The sequence below is a fragment of the Lutra lutra genome, chromosome 9 (genome assembly GCF_902655055.1).
Source record: "Lutra lutra chromosome 9, mLutLut1.2, whole genome shotgun sequence".
Classification (NCBI taxonomy): Eukaryota; Metazoa; Chordata; class Mammalia; order Carnivora; family Mustelidae; genus Lutra; species Lutra lutra.
The window spans coordinates 67,475,738-67,490,394 of NC_062286.1; the positions used below are offsets into that span (position 1 = coordinate 67,475,738).

The following is a 14,657-nucleotide window of genomic DNA, read 5'->3' on the forward strand; positions in this document are numbered from 1 at the left end:
ATTTCTATTTGCAGATGATGTAACTATATATCTAGAAAACTCAAAAGAAAACAATGTAAAAACAATTACTAACAAGATAATTTAGTCAGGCTACAGCATACAAAATTAAAGGCAGAATCAACAACATATACAACAAACAACTGAAAAATACAATGGAATAAATGACTCTATAAACAACAACAACAAAATCAAGGTATAAATTCAACACCAAAACCTACTCATAGATGTTTACAGCAGTTTTATTTCTAATTGACAAAACTTGGAAGCAATCAAGATGTCCTTCCGCAGGTAAGTAAGAAAAAAAAGTGGTACCTCCTGATAATAGAGTATCATTCAGTGATAAAGAGAAATGAGCTATCAAGCCATGAGAAGACATGCAGGAACCTTTGGTGGAGTCATTAGGGTTTTCTATATATAAGATCATGCCATATGCAAATAGTGACAGTTTTACCTTTCCCTCATCAATTTGGATGCTTTTTTTCTTGTCTGATTGCTGTAGCTACGACTTCCAGTACTATGTTGAATAAAAGTGGTGAGAATGTACATCCTTGTCTTTTTCCTGATCTTAGAGGAAAAGCTTTTAGTTTTTCACCATTCAATATGATGTTAGCTGTGGGTTTTTCATATATGGCCTTACTCTTAGAACTAATAAACAAGTTCAGTAAAGTTGCAGAGTAAAACTTAGTACACAGAAATCTGTTGTATTTCTATATACTAATAAGTAGCAAAAAGAGAAATTAAGAAAAGCAACCCTATTTATAATTGTACCAAAAAGAATAATTACCTACAATTAAACTTAATCAAGGAGGTTAAAGTCCTATACTCTAAAACCTATAAGACATTGATGAAAGAAACTAAAGATGACAAAAACAAATGGAAAGATATACCATGCTCATGGGTTAGAAGAATTAATATTGTTAAAATGTCCATAGTACCCAAAGCACTCTAAAAATTCAGAGCAATCCCTATAAAAATACCAATAGCATTTTTCACAGAACTAGAACAAATAATCCTAAAATCTACATGGAACCACAAAAGACCTTGAATAGCCAGTCAAAGAAATCTTAAGAACAAAGCAGGAGGTTATCACAATCCCAGATTTCAAGGTACATTACCAAGTTATAGTAACCAAACAGTATGGTACTGGCACAAAAAAAGACATATAAATTAATGGAACAGTATAAGGGGCCAAGAAATAAATCCATGCCTACATGGTCAATTAATTTACAACAAAAGAGGCAAGAATTTATAGTTGGTAAAAGCCTTTTCAACAAATGGTGCTGAGGAAACTGGAGAGCTATATGCAAAAGAAGGACACAAGAGCACCTTCTTATACCACACACACAAAAAATGCAAATAGATTAAAGACCAAAATGTGGACTTGAAACCATAAAAATCATACAGGAAAACATGGGCAGCAATCTCTTAGACACTGACCTCAACAACATATTTAAGGATACATCTCCTCAGGTAAGTTAAACAAAAGCAAAAATAAATTATCAGGACACTAAAGTAAGATTTTTCACAGCAAAGGAAACCATCAACAAAACAAAAAAGTAACCTAGTGAATGGGAGAAGATATTGATAAATTATATATATATATATATATATATATATATATATATATATTATATTTGTGTATGATATATGCAAAATATAAAGAAATTATACAACTCAACACCATTAAAAAAATCCCATTAAAAAATGGGTGGCAGACCTGAATAGACATTCTTCTAAAGAAGACATACAGATGGCCAACAGACACATAAAAAGATGCTCATCATCACTCATCCTCAGGGAAATACAAATCAAAAGTGCAATGAGATACCACTTCACACCTGTCAGAATGGCTACTATCAAAAATATAAGAAATAACAAGTGTTGGCAGGGATGTGGAGAAAAAGGAACCCTCATGTACTGTTGGTGAGAATATAAATTGGCGCAGCCACTGTGGAAAATATGGAGGTTCCTCAAAAAATTAAAAAAAAAATACAGGATCCAATAATTCCATGACTGGGTATTTACCCAAAGGAAACAAAAACACTAATTCCAAAAGATCTATGCACCCCTATATTTATTTCATCATTTCTTACAATAGCCAAGATATGGAAGCAACCCAAGTGTTCAACCATAGATGAGTGGACAAGGAAGATGTGGTGTGTGTATAGACACACACACACACACGAATATCACTCAACCATTAAAAAGAATGAGGGCGCCTGGGTGGCTCAGTGGGTTAAGCCGCTGCCTTAGGCTCAGGTCATGATCTCAGGGTCCTGGGATCGAGTCCCGCATCGGGCTCTCTGCTCAGCAGGGAGTCTGCTTCCCTTCTTCTCTCTCTGCCTGCCTCTCTGCCTACTTGTGATTTCTCTCTCTCAAATAAAAAATAAATAAAATCTTTAGAAAAAAATAAAAAGAATGAAATCATGCCTTTTGCAACAATATAGATAGACCTAGGGAGTATTATGCTAAGTGAAATAAGTCGGACAGAAAATGACAAATCCCATGAGATTTCACTGACATGTGGAATCTAAAAAACAACGAGCAAATGAAACAAAATCGAAACAGACCCATGAAGTACAGAGAACAAATTGGTGGTTGAACAGGGGATGGGGCTTGGAGAATGGCCAAAATAGCTGAAGGGGATTACAACCTGACAGTTATGAAATAAATCAGTTATGGATGAAAAGTACAGGAGGGAATATAGTCAATATTTTAACAACTTTGGATGGTGATAGATAACTACACCTATCATGTTAAGCATTTCAAAATGTATATAAATGTCAAATCACTACGTTATACACCTGAAACTCAGATAACATTGTAGATCTACTACACTTCACTTAAATAATAAAATAAAAATACATTTAAGTTAGAAATGTTTAATGAAGCATATATAGGTCAAATGACACAATGTCTTAAATTTTCTTTAAAATATGCTAGCAAATATTGCTAGAATATTAAATTTGCTAGAATATTAAAATATTCTAGCAAAAAATTGAGTAAAAGAAAACAATGAGGGGGGAAAGATTTGTGCCATCTGTAGAATGAAGCAGCTGGGTGAAAAGGAGTCCACTATGCTATTTCCTCCACTTCTGTGTAACTTTGAAATTTTCCATAATAAACTGAAAGAACAGGACAGAACATCTCCATGCCCATTACATGGGCCCTACAGTGATAGGCAGGGAAAGGAGAAGAACTGATGTTTGAAATTTCTTTCTTCATTTCTTTGAAAGTCCAAAGTGACACATGGACATTAGGGCCAAGATACATCACTGGAGGTTATCAGGAACAATAAGGACAAAGAGATTAAAAAGTATAGATATGAAAGGAGAGAAAATGTGCTTAACACCAAGATGAGAAATAGACCAGAAAACCATAAAAGACATTAAATGTCCAAAGATTTCTTGCTTGGAGGAAAATCCCCACGGATCCTAAATCATTAATAAAAACTTTAGAGAGAAGATGCTAGAGAAAACTGACATGAAAATTGAGAGCACGTATAACAAATTACATTTCCTACACAGAAAAGAGGACTGTTTTGTGTTTATCCAATGCCAAATATTTAGATAGTTGGAAAAAAAATTTTTTGAGAGCACTTTTTAGTTTTCATCTAATTTCTTGATGAATGATGGCAGGTTAATGTTTAATTAATGTCAACATGTACATAAAGGACATTCGTGGATACTTCTGCAATCTTTCCCTTAAACACTTGTTAAATCTGTAAGGTAGTTGCCTACAACTATGTCAGTAAGAAAAATAAAATGGAAAGAGTTACAGGTCCTAACCAGAAAGTTAGAATGTGGAAGACTGTCCTTCTGCCCTAATAAAGGATGATTCCTCATGCCAGAGTCCTAAGTAATTCACCCTATAGGGCTGCACTGTAAATTCTATCAGCAAGTGCAGCAGAAGAGGGAAGGAATGTCCCTCTTTCATAAGTCCAGGGCAGCTGCACAAAGGTAAGTTGGTTCCCAAATGTTCTATATAGAAACCTTCATTTGCTTAGAGGCCCAGGCCTGTGATTTGCACTCTCTTTTTTTGTAGAGGTAGCCCACAACTTGGAAGAGTAAAGGAATGACTGATCTTCAAAAGGAATGATCCATCTTCAAAAAAGATTTGAAATAGCTTACAATACACCAAAAACCATAAAATACCTATGAATAAACCTAACCTAAGAAGTAAATGATCTGTACTCTGGAAATGAATACTGATGAAAAAAATTGAGGAAGACACACAAAAAATGGAAAAACATTCTATGCTAATGGATTGGAAGAACAAATATTAAAATATGGCTATAGTACCCAAAGCAACTATACATTTAATGCCATCCCTATCAAAATACCACTGGCATTTTTTTTTTTGCAGAGCTAGAACAAACAATCCTAAAATTTGTATGGAACCACAAAAGACCCCAAGTAGCCAAAGCAACCCTGATAAAGAAAAGGAAAGCCGGAGGCATCACAATTCAGACCTCAAGCTATATTGCAAAGCTGTAGTGATCAAGACAATATGCTACTGGCACAAAAACAACCACAGATTGATAGGACAGAATAGAGAACCCAGAAATGGACCCACAACTATATGGTCATCTTTTTTTTTTTTTTAAAAAGAGAGAGAGCACGTGTGAACATGGGGGAGGGCCAGAGGGGTTGGGAGAGAGAGAATCCTAAGCAGACTTCACTCTTGGTGTGGAGTCTGACACAGCATTCAAACTCATGACCCTGAGATCACGAGCTGAGCCAAAATCAAGAGTCAGATGCTTAACTGACTGAGCCACCCAGGCACCCCATGTTCAACTAATCTTCAACAAAGCAGCAAAGAACATCGAATGGAAAAAGACAGTCTCTTCAACATGACATATTGAGGAAACTGGACAGCAACATGCAGAACAATGAAACTGAACCACTTTCTTACACCATACACAAAAATAAATTCAAAATGGATTAAAGACCTAAATGTGAAACAGGAAACGATCAAGATCCTAAAGGAAAACACAGGCAGCAACCCCTGGGACCTCGGCTGTAGCAGCTTCTTACTAGGTATGATCTCCTGAAGCAAGGGAAACAAAAGCAAAAATGAACTATAGGGACTTCGTCAAGATAAAAAGCTTCTGCACAGTGAAGGAAACATCAACAAAACTAAAGGCAACCTACGGAATGGAAGATGTTTGCAAATGACATATGTAATAAAAGTTTAGTATCCAAAATCTATGAAGAACTTCTCAAACTCAACATCCTAAAACCAAATATTCCAGTTAGGAAATAGATAGAAAATATGAATAGTTATTTTTTGAAAGACCTCTACATGGCTAACAGACATATGGAAAGACACTCAACACCACTCAGCATCAGGGAAATACAAATCAAAACCACGAAGAGATACCACTCACACCTGTCATGATAGCTAAAATTAACATCACAGGAAACAACAGGTGTTCAAGAGGATGTGGAGAAAGGGGAACCCTCTTACACTGTTGGTGGGAATGCAAACTAGTGTGGCCACTCAGGAAAACAGTATGGAGATTCCTTAAAAAGCTAAAAATAGAACTACCTTACAATCCAGCGACTGTGCTACTAGGTATTTACCTCAAGGCTACAAAAATACCGATACAAAAGGACATGTGCACCCCAATGTTTATAGCAGCATTACCAACAATAGCGAAACTACAGAAAGAGCTCAAATGTCCACTGACTCCTGATTGGATAGTGGGGTGTGTGTGTGTGTGTGCGTGTGTGTATACATACTTACATACATACATACATGGTGGAATATTACTCATCATTAAAAAGAATGAACTTTGCCACTTGCAACAATATGGATGGAACTAGAGTATATTATTCTAAGTGAAATAAACCAGAGAAAGACAAATACCATATGATTTCACTCATATGTGGAATTTAAGAAACAAAACAGATGAACACACGGAAGGGGGAAGAAGAGAGAGAGAGAGGGAAACACACCATAAGAGACTCAACTATGGGGAACAAACTGCAGGTTGATGGAGGGAGGGGGTGGGGGGATGGGATAAATGAGTGATAGTTATTAAGTAGGGCACTTGAGATGAGCTCTGGGTGTTGTACATCAGTGGTTAACCACTGAATTCCACTCCTGAAACCAATACTACACTATATAGTAACTAACTAGAAACCAAATAAATATTCGAAAAAATAAAAAAATAAAAAAGGACAACATATGCTTATAAAAAAATAAATAAAAGAGCCTACAATACAGAATAATAACAAAGAACAAGCCAGGTAATAGTAAGAGTAAAGTGAGAGGGCATACTGGCAAATGACAAAAAGAAGCCAGTTGCAGAGCCATATGTGAAACATCTCACATATGAATAAAAATGGATAAGCATACTAGAGCAATATACACTAAAGAACATACGCTAAAATGTTGGCTCTGTCGTGGGTAGTAGAATCATGGATTATTTTCATTTTCCTGTTGGCGCTTTTTTGTGCTAACTTTTCTATGTTGATCATGCATTATTTTGAAAACAGAGAAAAGAGTAATGCATGTGATACTAAAAAAGAGATACTCATTTTTAAAAAGGAAAGTGAGAAAAGAAAGGTGCCAATTTGGTCTGCAGGAGACTTTATCCCATTCCCTAAATGCATGTCCGGGTGGGGACCTATAAAAAACCGAGCAACAGGGCTCACCTGGAAACACACACTCTGCAAGTCTGTGTACCTGCTCTTCCCGGGCCCATGTTTTGTCCCTGAGCTTTCCAGGAGCGCGAGTATGTCACACTGACAGTGTAAGTATTCTTGTTAGGCACCTTGACTACTGTACCTTTTGCCTCCTATTCGTGCTTCTGAGATGAAGCCTGTCAAGAATAATTAGTCACTGTCCCCCACAGTCCTGCTACTGGTGTAATTGACTTGAAATGCAAATAAAAGGACACAGAGGCACCTGATTATCTCCTTATTCTTCTCTGACTGACACTGATATTAGGCGATTTAACTCCTGTCCATAAGAGATTGGCTTTGGTTATTAAATGGGTTACTCATCTGTAACACTAAAGTCTGATCAACCTTCAAAAGGGAAAAAAAAAAAAAGACTGAAAAAATTCATTTGTAACGGAGGTGAATGAACTCTTTCATGAAAATTAGCAAAGAGATGAAAGAACTGTTGAGAGATTGGGATTAAGTCTCAGAGCAATCTTGTAGTAAGAGTTCCACGTACCAATCCCGGATTTCTCTAGCTTCTCTGAGCTGAGAACAAAGGAGCTTCTGTGCAGCATTTGCACAAGTGCAGGCGGCGCCTCTTAACCCTGGTGTCAGCTGGTGACCCGCCATGGCTCCTGCCTTGCCCATCCCTCCAGGGGCAGCTCTCACATCCTGGGGTTGGGGGTTGGGGGAGGCTGCCAGAAGCAGGTTTGCAGCTAAGCCTGGCTCGTGCCCACCACTGGCATGACTGAGACACACAACTACGAAGTGAGGGGTGTCACTGAGTGAATCAAGCCCTCTCAGGAGCTATGAAGACTCCTTGAAGCCTTAGTGGCTTCAAGTAAAGTGTCTTCAGTAAAGTAAAAGTGACTTCAGTAAAGTGTCCCCTGTTTTTCTTTGTCACTTCTTTTATGGCCCAGTTTTGGTCTCTCTGTGTGTGTGTGTGTGTGTGTGTGTGTGTGTGTGCGCGCGCGCGTGTTGTTGTTGTTTTTTAAAGTAATCTCCACACCCAATGTGGGGCTCAAATTCACAACCCCGAGATCCAGAGTCTCACATTCTCCTGACTGAGCCAGCCAGGCACCCCTAATACCCCAGTTTTTAAGGTTTCTATCTGCCTAAGCGTGTAACTGAAGGCAACAGAGTTTTTATTTGTATATTTGTATTTATTTATATTATTATATGAATTTATATAAATATTATGTAAAGAGATACTTTAGCATTTACCTATTTATTATTTTAAAACCTAGTTGTCTTCAAAGAACTTTAGCAATCCGTGACATTCCTTCTTGGAAAGAGCACTGGTTAATGTTACAATTGCAAAAATATTCTTGGAGGGCAATTTTGCAGGTGTCCTGTTTGGGGAATGTGACATAAGGCTTGGGAGCAATTCCAAAAATAAAGTGTGCTACTAATATAATGGTGTTAAGTCACCTTGTGTTAATTAAATAGAAGTAATACTACCCAGCATATAAAATATATACACTTAAAATTTTAATATTTATTTCTTCCATTTCTCTGAACGTTCCTGGCATACAACAGCTGCGCCACAGAAGGTTGGAGAGGGTTTTCTAGCAGGAAAATTGCTTTTCTATTGCTTTAGAAATGCAGACATGTGCTTTGCCTAAAATAATCTGCGTTTCAATTGGTATGTTATCTGAAATATTAAACTAAAATTCAGTGTATTAGTCTAAAGGAAAAGCAGAGTTCTAATGAGGAGCTGAATCTAAGTACTAGTAGGGAATGATAAAACAGTGTGGTATTCTAGAAAGAGAGACCAAGAAAGCCCACTTGGGCAGGCAGATTTATGAGTTGTTATTTGCTGCCAAGAATTTCATCTCAGTAGCACTTATCAGAAAATCTTCTGTCTTTCTCCTAAGATGGTCAGCTGGAGTCTTCAGGGCTCCATCTGTTCCGCTCTGAGTCCCCAGCAACTGACAGATCTTCATTTACTTAATCAAATTGCCAAAAAACCAAAAAAACAACAAAAAAAAAACCCCCAAAACCCTATCTTCCTATGTAATACTGTGAAGGGAATTGTTAATTTACAAAGCGAACAGTGGGGTTCAAAGCCATTACCTTAAAAATGACTTTATACTGCAAGACAGAAACGATGTTGGTTCATGTGGAGAAGAGCTAGTGGAGAGGTAAGCTGATAACCTGTCTTGAGCAGCGAATTGTATCACTGGGCCTGGGCTGCCAACTATGTTGACCTCTGACCACGGCCGGGCAAACAGCTAAGCCCAGCGTAAGTAGGAGTAGAAAGCAGTGTTCAGACCTCGGGCTGATTCAGCAGGGAGGGAGGGTGGGGGGTCAGGGAGGACAGGTGGCCTATAAACAGCAGTCGGTGTTGGAAAGTCTATTTATAAGATGGGGAGATTAGGGAAACAATTTGCCTGCTTTGAAAGCAAGAGGCAGATGCACACGATGGGGCCTCCTTTCCAGCATGACACAGCCTCATGACAAATGGTACTTCTGACTGGAGTGACATTGACACTCCTCTACCATAGGCAAGATGGTCGAAAAACAAGGGGCAAGGCCCAAGTCTGAGAATAGCTGCTTTTCCACTGCTGGAGAAAGCTTTGATAAAGACAATGTGTAGATTACTAAAAGCAAAGTGATGAGTAACTTTCTGGAAAGGGTTTCAGAATTTTCCAGTTCTCCGAAACAAGCATTAACTGCTCTAAGTCAGGTCTGTCACCATGAAATATTGTAGCATGTTTTCACTTCAGTGTTAAGCTTTCCATGTGAATTCCATCTGAGTTTGAAGATGAAATCTGACCAGAAAATGGAAACTATTAGCCTTTACTGAAACGAGTGAATCAGCAGGATGCCGCATGACCTCGGCACCGCCTTACCTTGTGGTGGCTATCTTTTCTCCCTTTTTCCAGTCCCAAAACACAATACTGTGAAAATCGTCTAAACCAACCGACACCAGACATTTTCCATCAGCTGTATGAAAACAACACAAATGGCAAATGACTCATTTCTTCAATGAAAAACCAAAACATTTCATATACAGTAAAGACAAATATGAAATGGATCTTAAGAGTATTATTTAGGCTACAATATGTTAGAAGTATGATATACTAGCTGGACCTCACGGAATGGAATGCCTAACTAGTAACAGTTGAGCTTCCTAACCCATCATAACTGGTTGATGAATTAAATCACTGATCTAACACTCCAGTCTGAGACACAGAGCTGGGGGAGGCCTCCCAGGTACATCACAAAAACCTTGTCTATTTTATGACAAACAAAGCTCATGACATTTTCTCAAAGAGCCATTTGGCTTTATGACTCAGTCTATTTTCGGCTTTAAAAAACCAGATTCTATTTAAATCTCCAATTAAGAGCATTATAGAAACTAAATTTCATTTCAAAAATTCTTTCAAAAGATACTATAATTAAAAAATCTTAATCTCTTAGATTCCCTGTTTCAAATGTACTATGCTTATTATAGGATATTTAGAAAATATAGATAGAGGAAACTTAAAACTCATCCCAATTTTTAGGCCTACCTTTGGTATATATCCTGTCAGTTTCTCCACATGCTTTTAAATAACAAAACCAGGATGATAATGAATATACTATTACCTAATCTTTTTTCATTTGTTATATGATGAACATTTGCCTCTAGTATTAAATATTATTTATAATATCATCAATGATGACTATAACATAGACACTTGGGTTATTTAAAAAAAAAACTTAAAATATATTGTCTATGTAATTAAATTGAAAATCAAAAATAGTTTATATGTTTTTTCCCTTCAAGACCAAAGAGGCCATAGAGTTAGCAAGTCTTCCCCTTGCTTCCTCCTCACAAGTCAGACTCACAGGAGGAGTGTCTGGGCTCAGCGACACCACCTTAGCTCTAAGCTGACTGGGAGACGGGAGATGGGTGACTAGATTCACTATCAGTTTAGCAGGTGTCTTCTGGGATGACAGAGGACCCACAATATGGGGGCAAAGAAACACAAGTATCTAATATGCTATTTTTCCCCAGTCCACTCAGGGTCTTAACTGGTATTTTCAAAGGCAGGTCTGGGGTAGATGTCCCATTAGAGTGGCCAGGTAAAATAAAGGAGGCCTAGTTAAACTAGAATTTCAGATAAGTCATGAATAATTTCTTAGTATATGTAGGTCCCGTGCATTATTTAAATTATGTATTTACATGTGCATTGCATGGAACATACTTGTACTAAAAAATTATTTGGCCTTCTGTATTTCCATTGGCTAAATCTGGCAACCCTCCCCATCTGCTAACTAGTGCCCCACCTGTGAGTGACCTTCTTTGCGCCAGATGGTCCCCCAAGCCACCAAGCTTCCATCTCCAGAGGCAGCAGCAGAGTCAGAGAAAGGAAGAGCCTTAATAAACAAATCCTCCTCAATCCCTGGACTAAGTATGAGGCAAGAGTTTGAAAGTTACATGAACCCTTTCAAGCTATTAGGCTCAGTACCAGATGAGACATTCATGCTTTCCAAAAGTGCTAAATTATCAAGGGATTACGATACACAAATGTGTCTTCTGAATCAAGATGAAGGATAGTCCTTATACTTAACCATTACCAAGCTTTAAATTGTGTGAGGTCTCTTTCTAAACTGATCATGGCTTCCTATTCATTACCAACATTACTCTTTCTGTACCTCTTGGGATGGCCTGGTTCTGCTTCTGTAGTGCTATGTCTCTGTATTTTGGTGACTTTATTTTTCGGAGATTCCGCTCTCCTTTTTTAGCTTATAAGCTCTGCTAGGGCTTAGAATAATCATATCCCATTTCCTTTGTGATCCTCCAACTAAGCTAGTTTCCAGTAAACGCTGAGGATATTGGTGACACTGAGGAGGAAGAAGGAGACAAAGATAAGGTGTGCATATGGGGGCGCCTGGGTGGCTTAGTCGGTGAAGTCTCCAACTCTTAGTTTAGGCTCAGGTCGTGATCTCGGGGTTCTAGGATCAAGCCCAGCAGTGGGCTCCCCACTCAGCGGGGTGTCTGCTTCTCTCCTCTCCCTCTGCCCTCCCCCACTCACACACTCTCCCTCTAAAATAAATAAATCTTAAAAAAAAAAAAAAGAATGTGTGTGCGGGTAGTATGAAGGGAAAGACAATATGCTATGTTATCTAGCTATACAAATTTTATTTGTTTTAATTATCATTTCTTTCAAAAACTTGGCACTAATATTCAGTGCCTCTTTTTTCCCCATTTATTAAGTCTACATTTTGTGTTTCCTTTCATAACCTGTGTATCTATATTAATATATCCTTAGAAGGCAAGCATCCACACATTGAAAATGACGGTTCAAGTTCTGTGCCTTTGGACGAAGGTCTTGGAGTAAATTAATTTTGGGATGCTTTTTTTAGCATTTCTGCAACGCCCTATCAGCTTTTCATGGTTATATTCCTTTCTACCTCAATTCATGACTACGAGGAGAAATGAAGAACAGTCAAATCCAGAGGTGCCTCAACAACCTCCAGACGTGCCTCTTCTTTAGGATAGTGACCTTTTCTTACATTCTGCAGGTGTAGGCTATTTCTGCATACCACATGGTCAGAAATATAATCGGCCACCTTTTTATCTTTTCCCAGTTTTTGCCCTCTTCCACCATCCCCCAAGGAGACTTGGCTTTTGCTTTGAAAATCCATTGTTCCTTGACCAGTTGGAGGTTTTTTTTTTTTCAGCCATATTTTTAGAGTCAAGGTAATGTCCTTTTTAAATCTTTCCAGTCACAGTATGTATTAATTATGGATATTTGGTGACATGGTCCAGAAATAATTCTAAGGCACTTAATGTCAACAGTAAAGGGCATAGTGGAAAGAGAAAATCTCTACTTCAACAATTACAAGTTGGTCCCTGCATTCAGGGCTCATAAAAAATCCATAGATTTTTAGAATTGAACATAGTGAAATCCAGTTGGTCTTGGAAGTGCCCTTGCGGAAATCAGAATTATTCAGTGAAGATTTTAAAAAACATGAGTAGGATATTAAACTTAAAAAAAATTATGTGGCTGAAACTTTGTTTCTAATCTGGTTTTCTATTCACGTGGAGGCACCTTCTGTCCTGTAAGCACAAAATCAAAGATGGCTCTGTTTTTCCCTAGTCAGTGGTAATACACTCACAGAGCAAAGAGTCTCTGAATTAAGTGAGATCATGTAAATTCATTCCTTCTTATTTACAGAGTTATGTGTTATGTTCTAAGAATTGTTTTTCCATTAAAAATGTCTTTTTGTTTGCTTAGCAACAGTGGCAAGAACAGATTAATCTAAACCCCCACGTATGACTGCTTATTTGTCTCATTTTCACATCTATTTGTAGCCTGCTCTGTATTTCCATGACAATTTGTTCTTCTAATAAGAGACAAATGTCCTATCAGGTCTCTACAATACCTCCCCAAGTGAGCTGGCTTTTAAGAAATGGATGGATATGGGGTCCTGAGGTACACAGATGGTGCCACCAGCTAGGTAATGGCCAAAGTTGGGCCCTGCTCACGTGGATCAATAGGGAAATCTAAGTAATCTCTCTTGGCATGTTGACTTAGGCTACTCACTTTTCTAACTTTCCAAAAGAAAGGTATAGTTGCTCCTGTTCCTATTCACATCAATGTGTGATTCGGGGCTGTTCTAGGACAGGGTTCTCTTTTCACTGGGGGTTGTTCATATGGCACCTCTGAGCACCATCATGCCCACTCCACCTTTACACCAGCAAGGCAAGGCGGGGCAGCTGGAGACACTTACCTTTGGGTAAACAGGGGACACGGAGGGCTCCAGGGATGACTCTCACACTCAAAGTTTGCACTGGCTCTGATGGAGGGCAGAGGCAGGAGTGGGCTAGAGGGCTCAGTGGAGAGTTCCTGGCATAGCTCTTGTCAGCTCAAAACCCCAGGCCTGGTGGCCTTCTTATTGCACTGAGGCCAGGAGACCTGGGTTCTAGCTCAGGATCTGCCATGGTCTGACTTTTACCCCAGCCATACCAACAAACTCTCTGGATCTCCATTCTTGGTCTAGAACGTGATACAGGGCTTTTTGTTTTATCATTATCACACAAAGTACTATCAATATAACTTAAATCAAAGAGACCTCTGCTCACACCTTCAGGAGGTGCCAGGGAGACCACAAAGATCAACCAGCCATCATAATTTGTCTCAGGTAAGGTTACACATTCAAAGAAGGATCAAACACAAGTTACTGGGGACCAGCTTACTGCTACTAACTCATCTCTATTCAATGTCTTTGATCAACATTCCTCTAATCCCTTCCCTAAAGGTATGCAAGTAACAGGCATTAGATCTTTTGTTGTTTCTTAATTTAAAAACCAAGAAATTAATTCTACAGAAAAAATATTCTAATGATTATTAAATTCAATTTACATTATTCTAAATTTCCTGCCACTCTGCTTATACGTTGATACACATACACACATTTCCAGTGGAAATCAGTGAATAGATGCTATTTTGAATTCTATTTTTCTCTTTCACTTAATACATAGAAATATGTATGAAATACACATAGTCTGCAGACTTGTCATTTTGAGTTATAGCTTTTATTACATGGTGCCAAATTATCTGCTGGAGTTATAGAGTCAATTTTTAATGTTGTCAAAAATATGAATATATTAGATTCTCTATAATTTAATGCACATTTATGTTTTATTTTTGCTAATGGGTCTCTTACTATTTCTCTAAAGCATATTTTGTAATATAATTTTTATATTAAGTACATACATATGTATTGGTTCACAGAGTTAATTTTAGGAAAAGGGCAGCTGAGCGACTGAGGAGTAGAGCCATGGAAAAAAAGCAGAGGAAATTCATTCACATCCTTGGAAGAGAACCATGTTTGAACGCAAATTATGATTTCCTTTCAGATTTTACTGCTTTATCAAGGACATACAACACTCCTATTTTAAAACTGTAGGCCCATCTGACTTCAGGAAATTCAGGACTTTGTATTCACTGCCACCGGGTGTGTCATCCAGGCTTACCACGGGCAGGC

At 38.1% G+C, this 14,657-nt stretch overlaps 1 protein-coding gene across 2 annotated transcripts in view; it reads right to left on the minus strand.

The window, feature by feature from the left end:
• Positions 1 to 14,657, minus strand: part of EML6 (EMAP like 6) — a 272,951-nt gene that overhangs the window by 78,873 nt on the left and 179,421 nt on the right. For both annotated transcript variants that reach the window (XM_047743696.1, XM_047743695.1), the window contains exon 17: positions 9,527 to 9,620. In XM_047743696.1, coding sequence (XP_047599652.1) covers positions 9,527 to 9,620 — 94 coding nt within the window. The remainder of the gene's footprint in view (positions 1 to 9,526; positions 9,621 to 14,657) is intronic.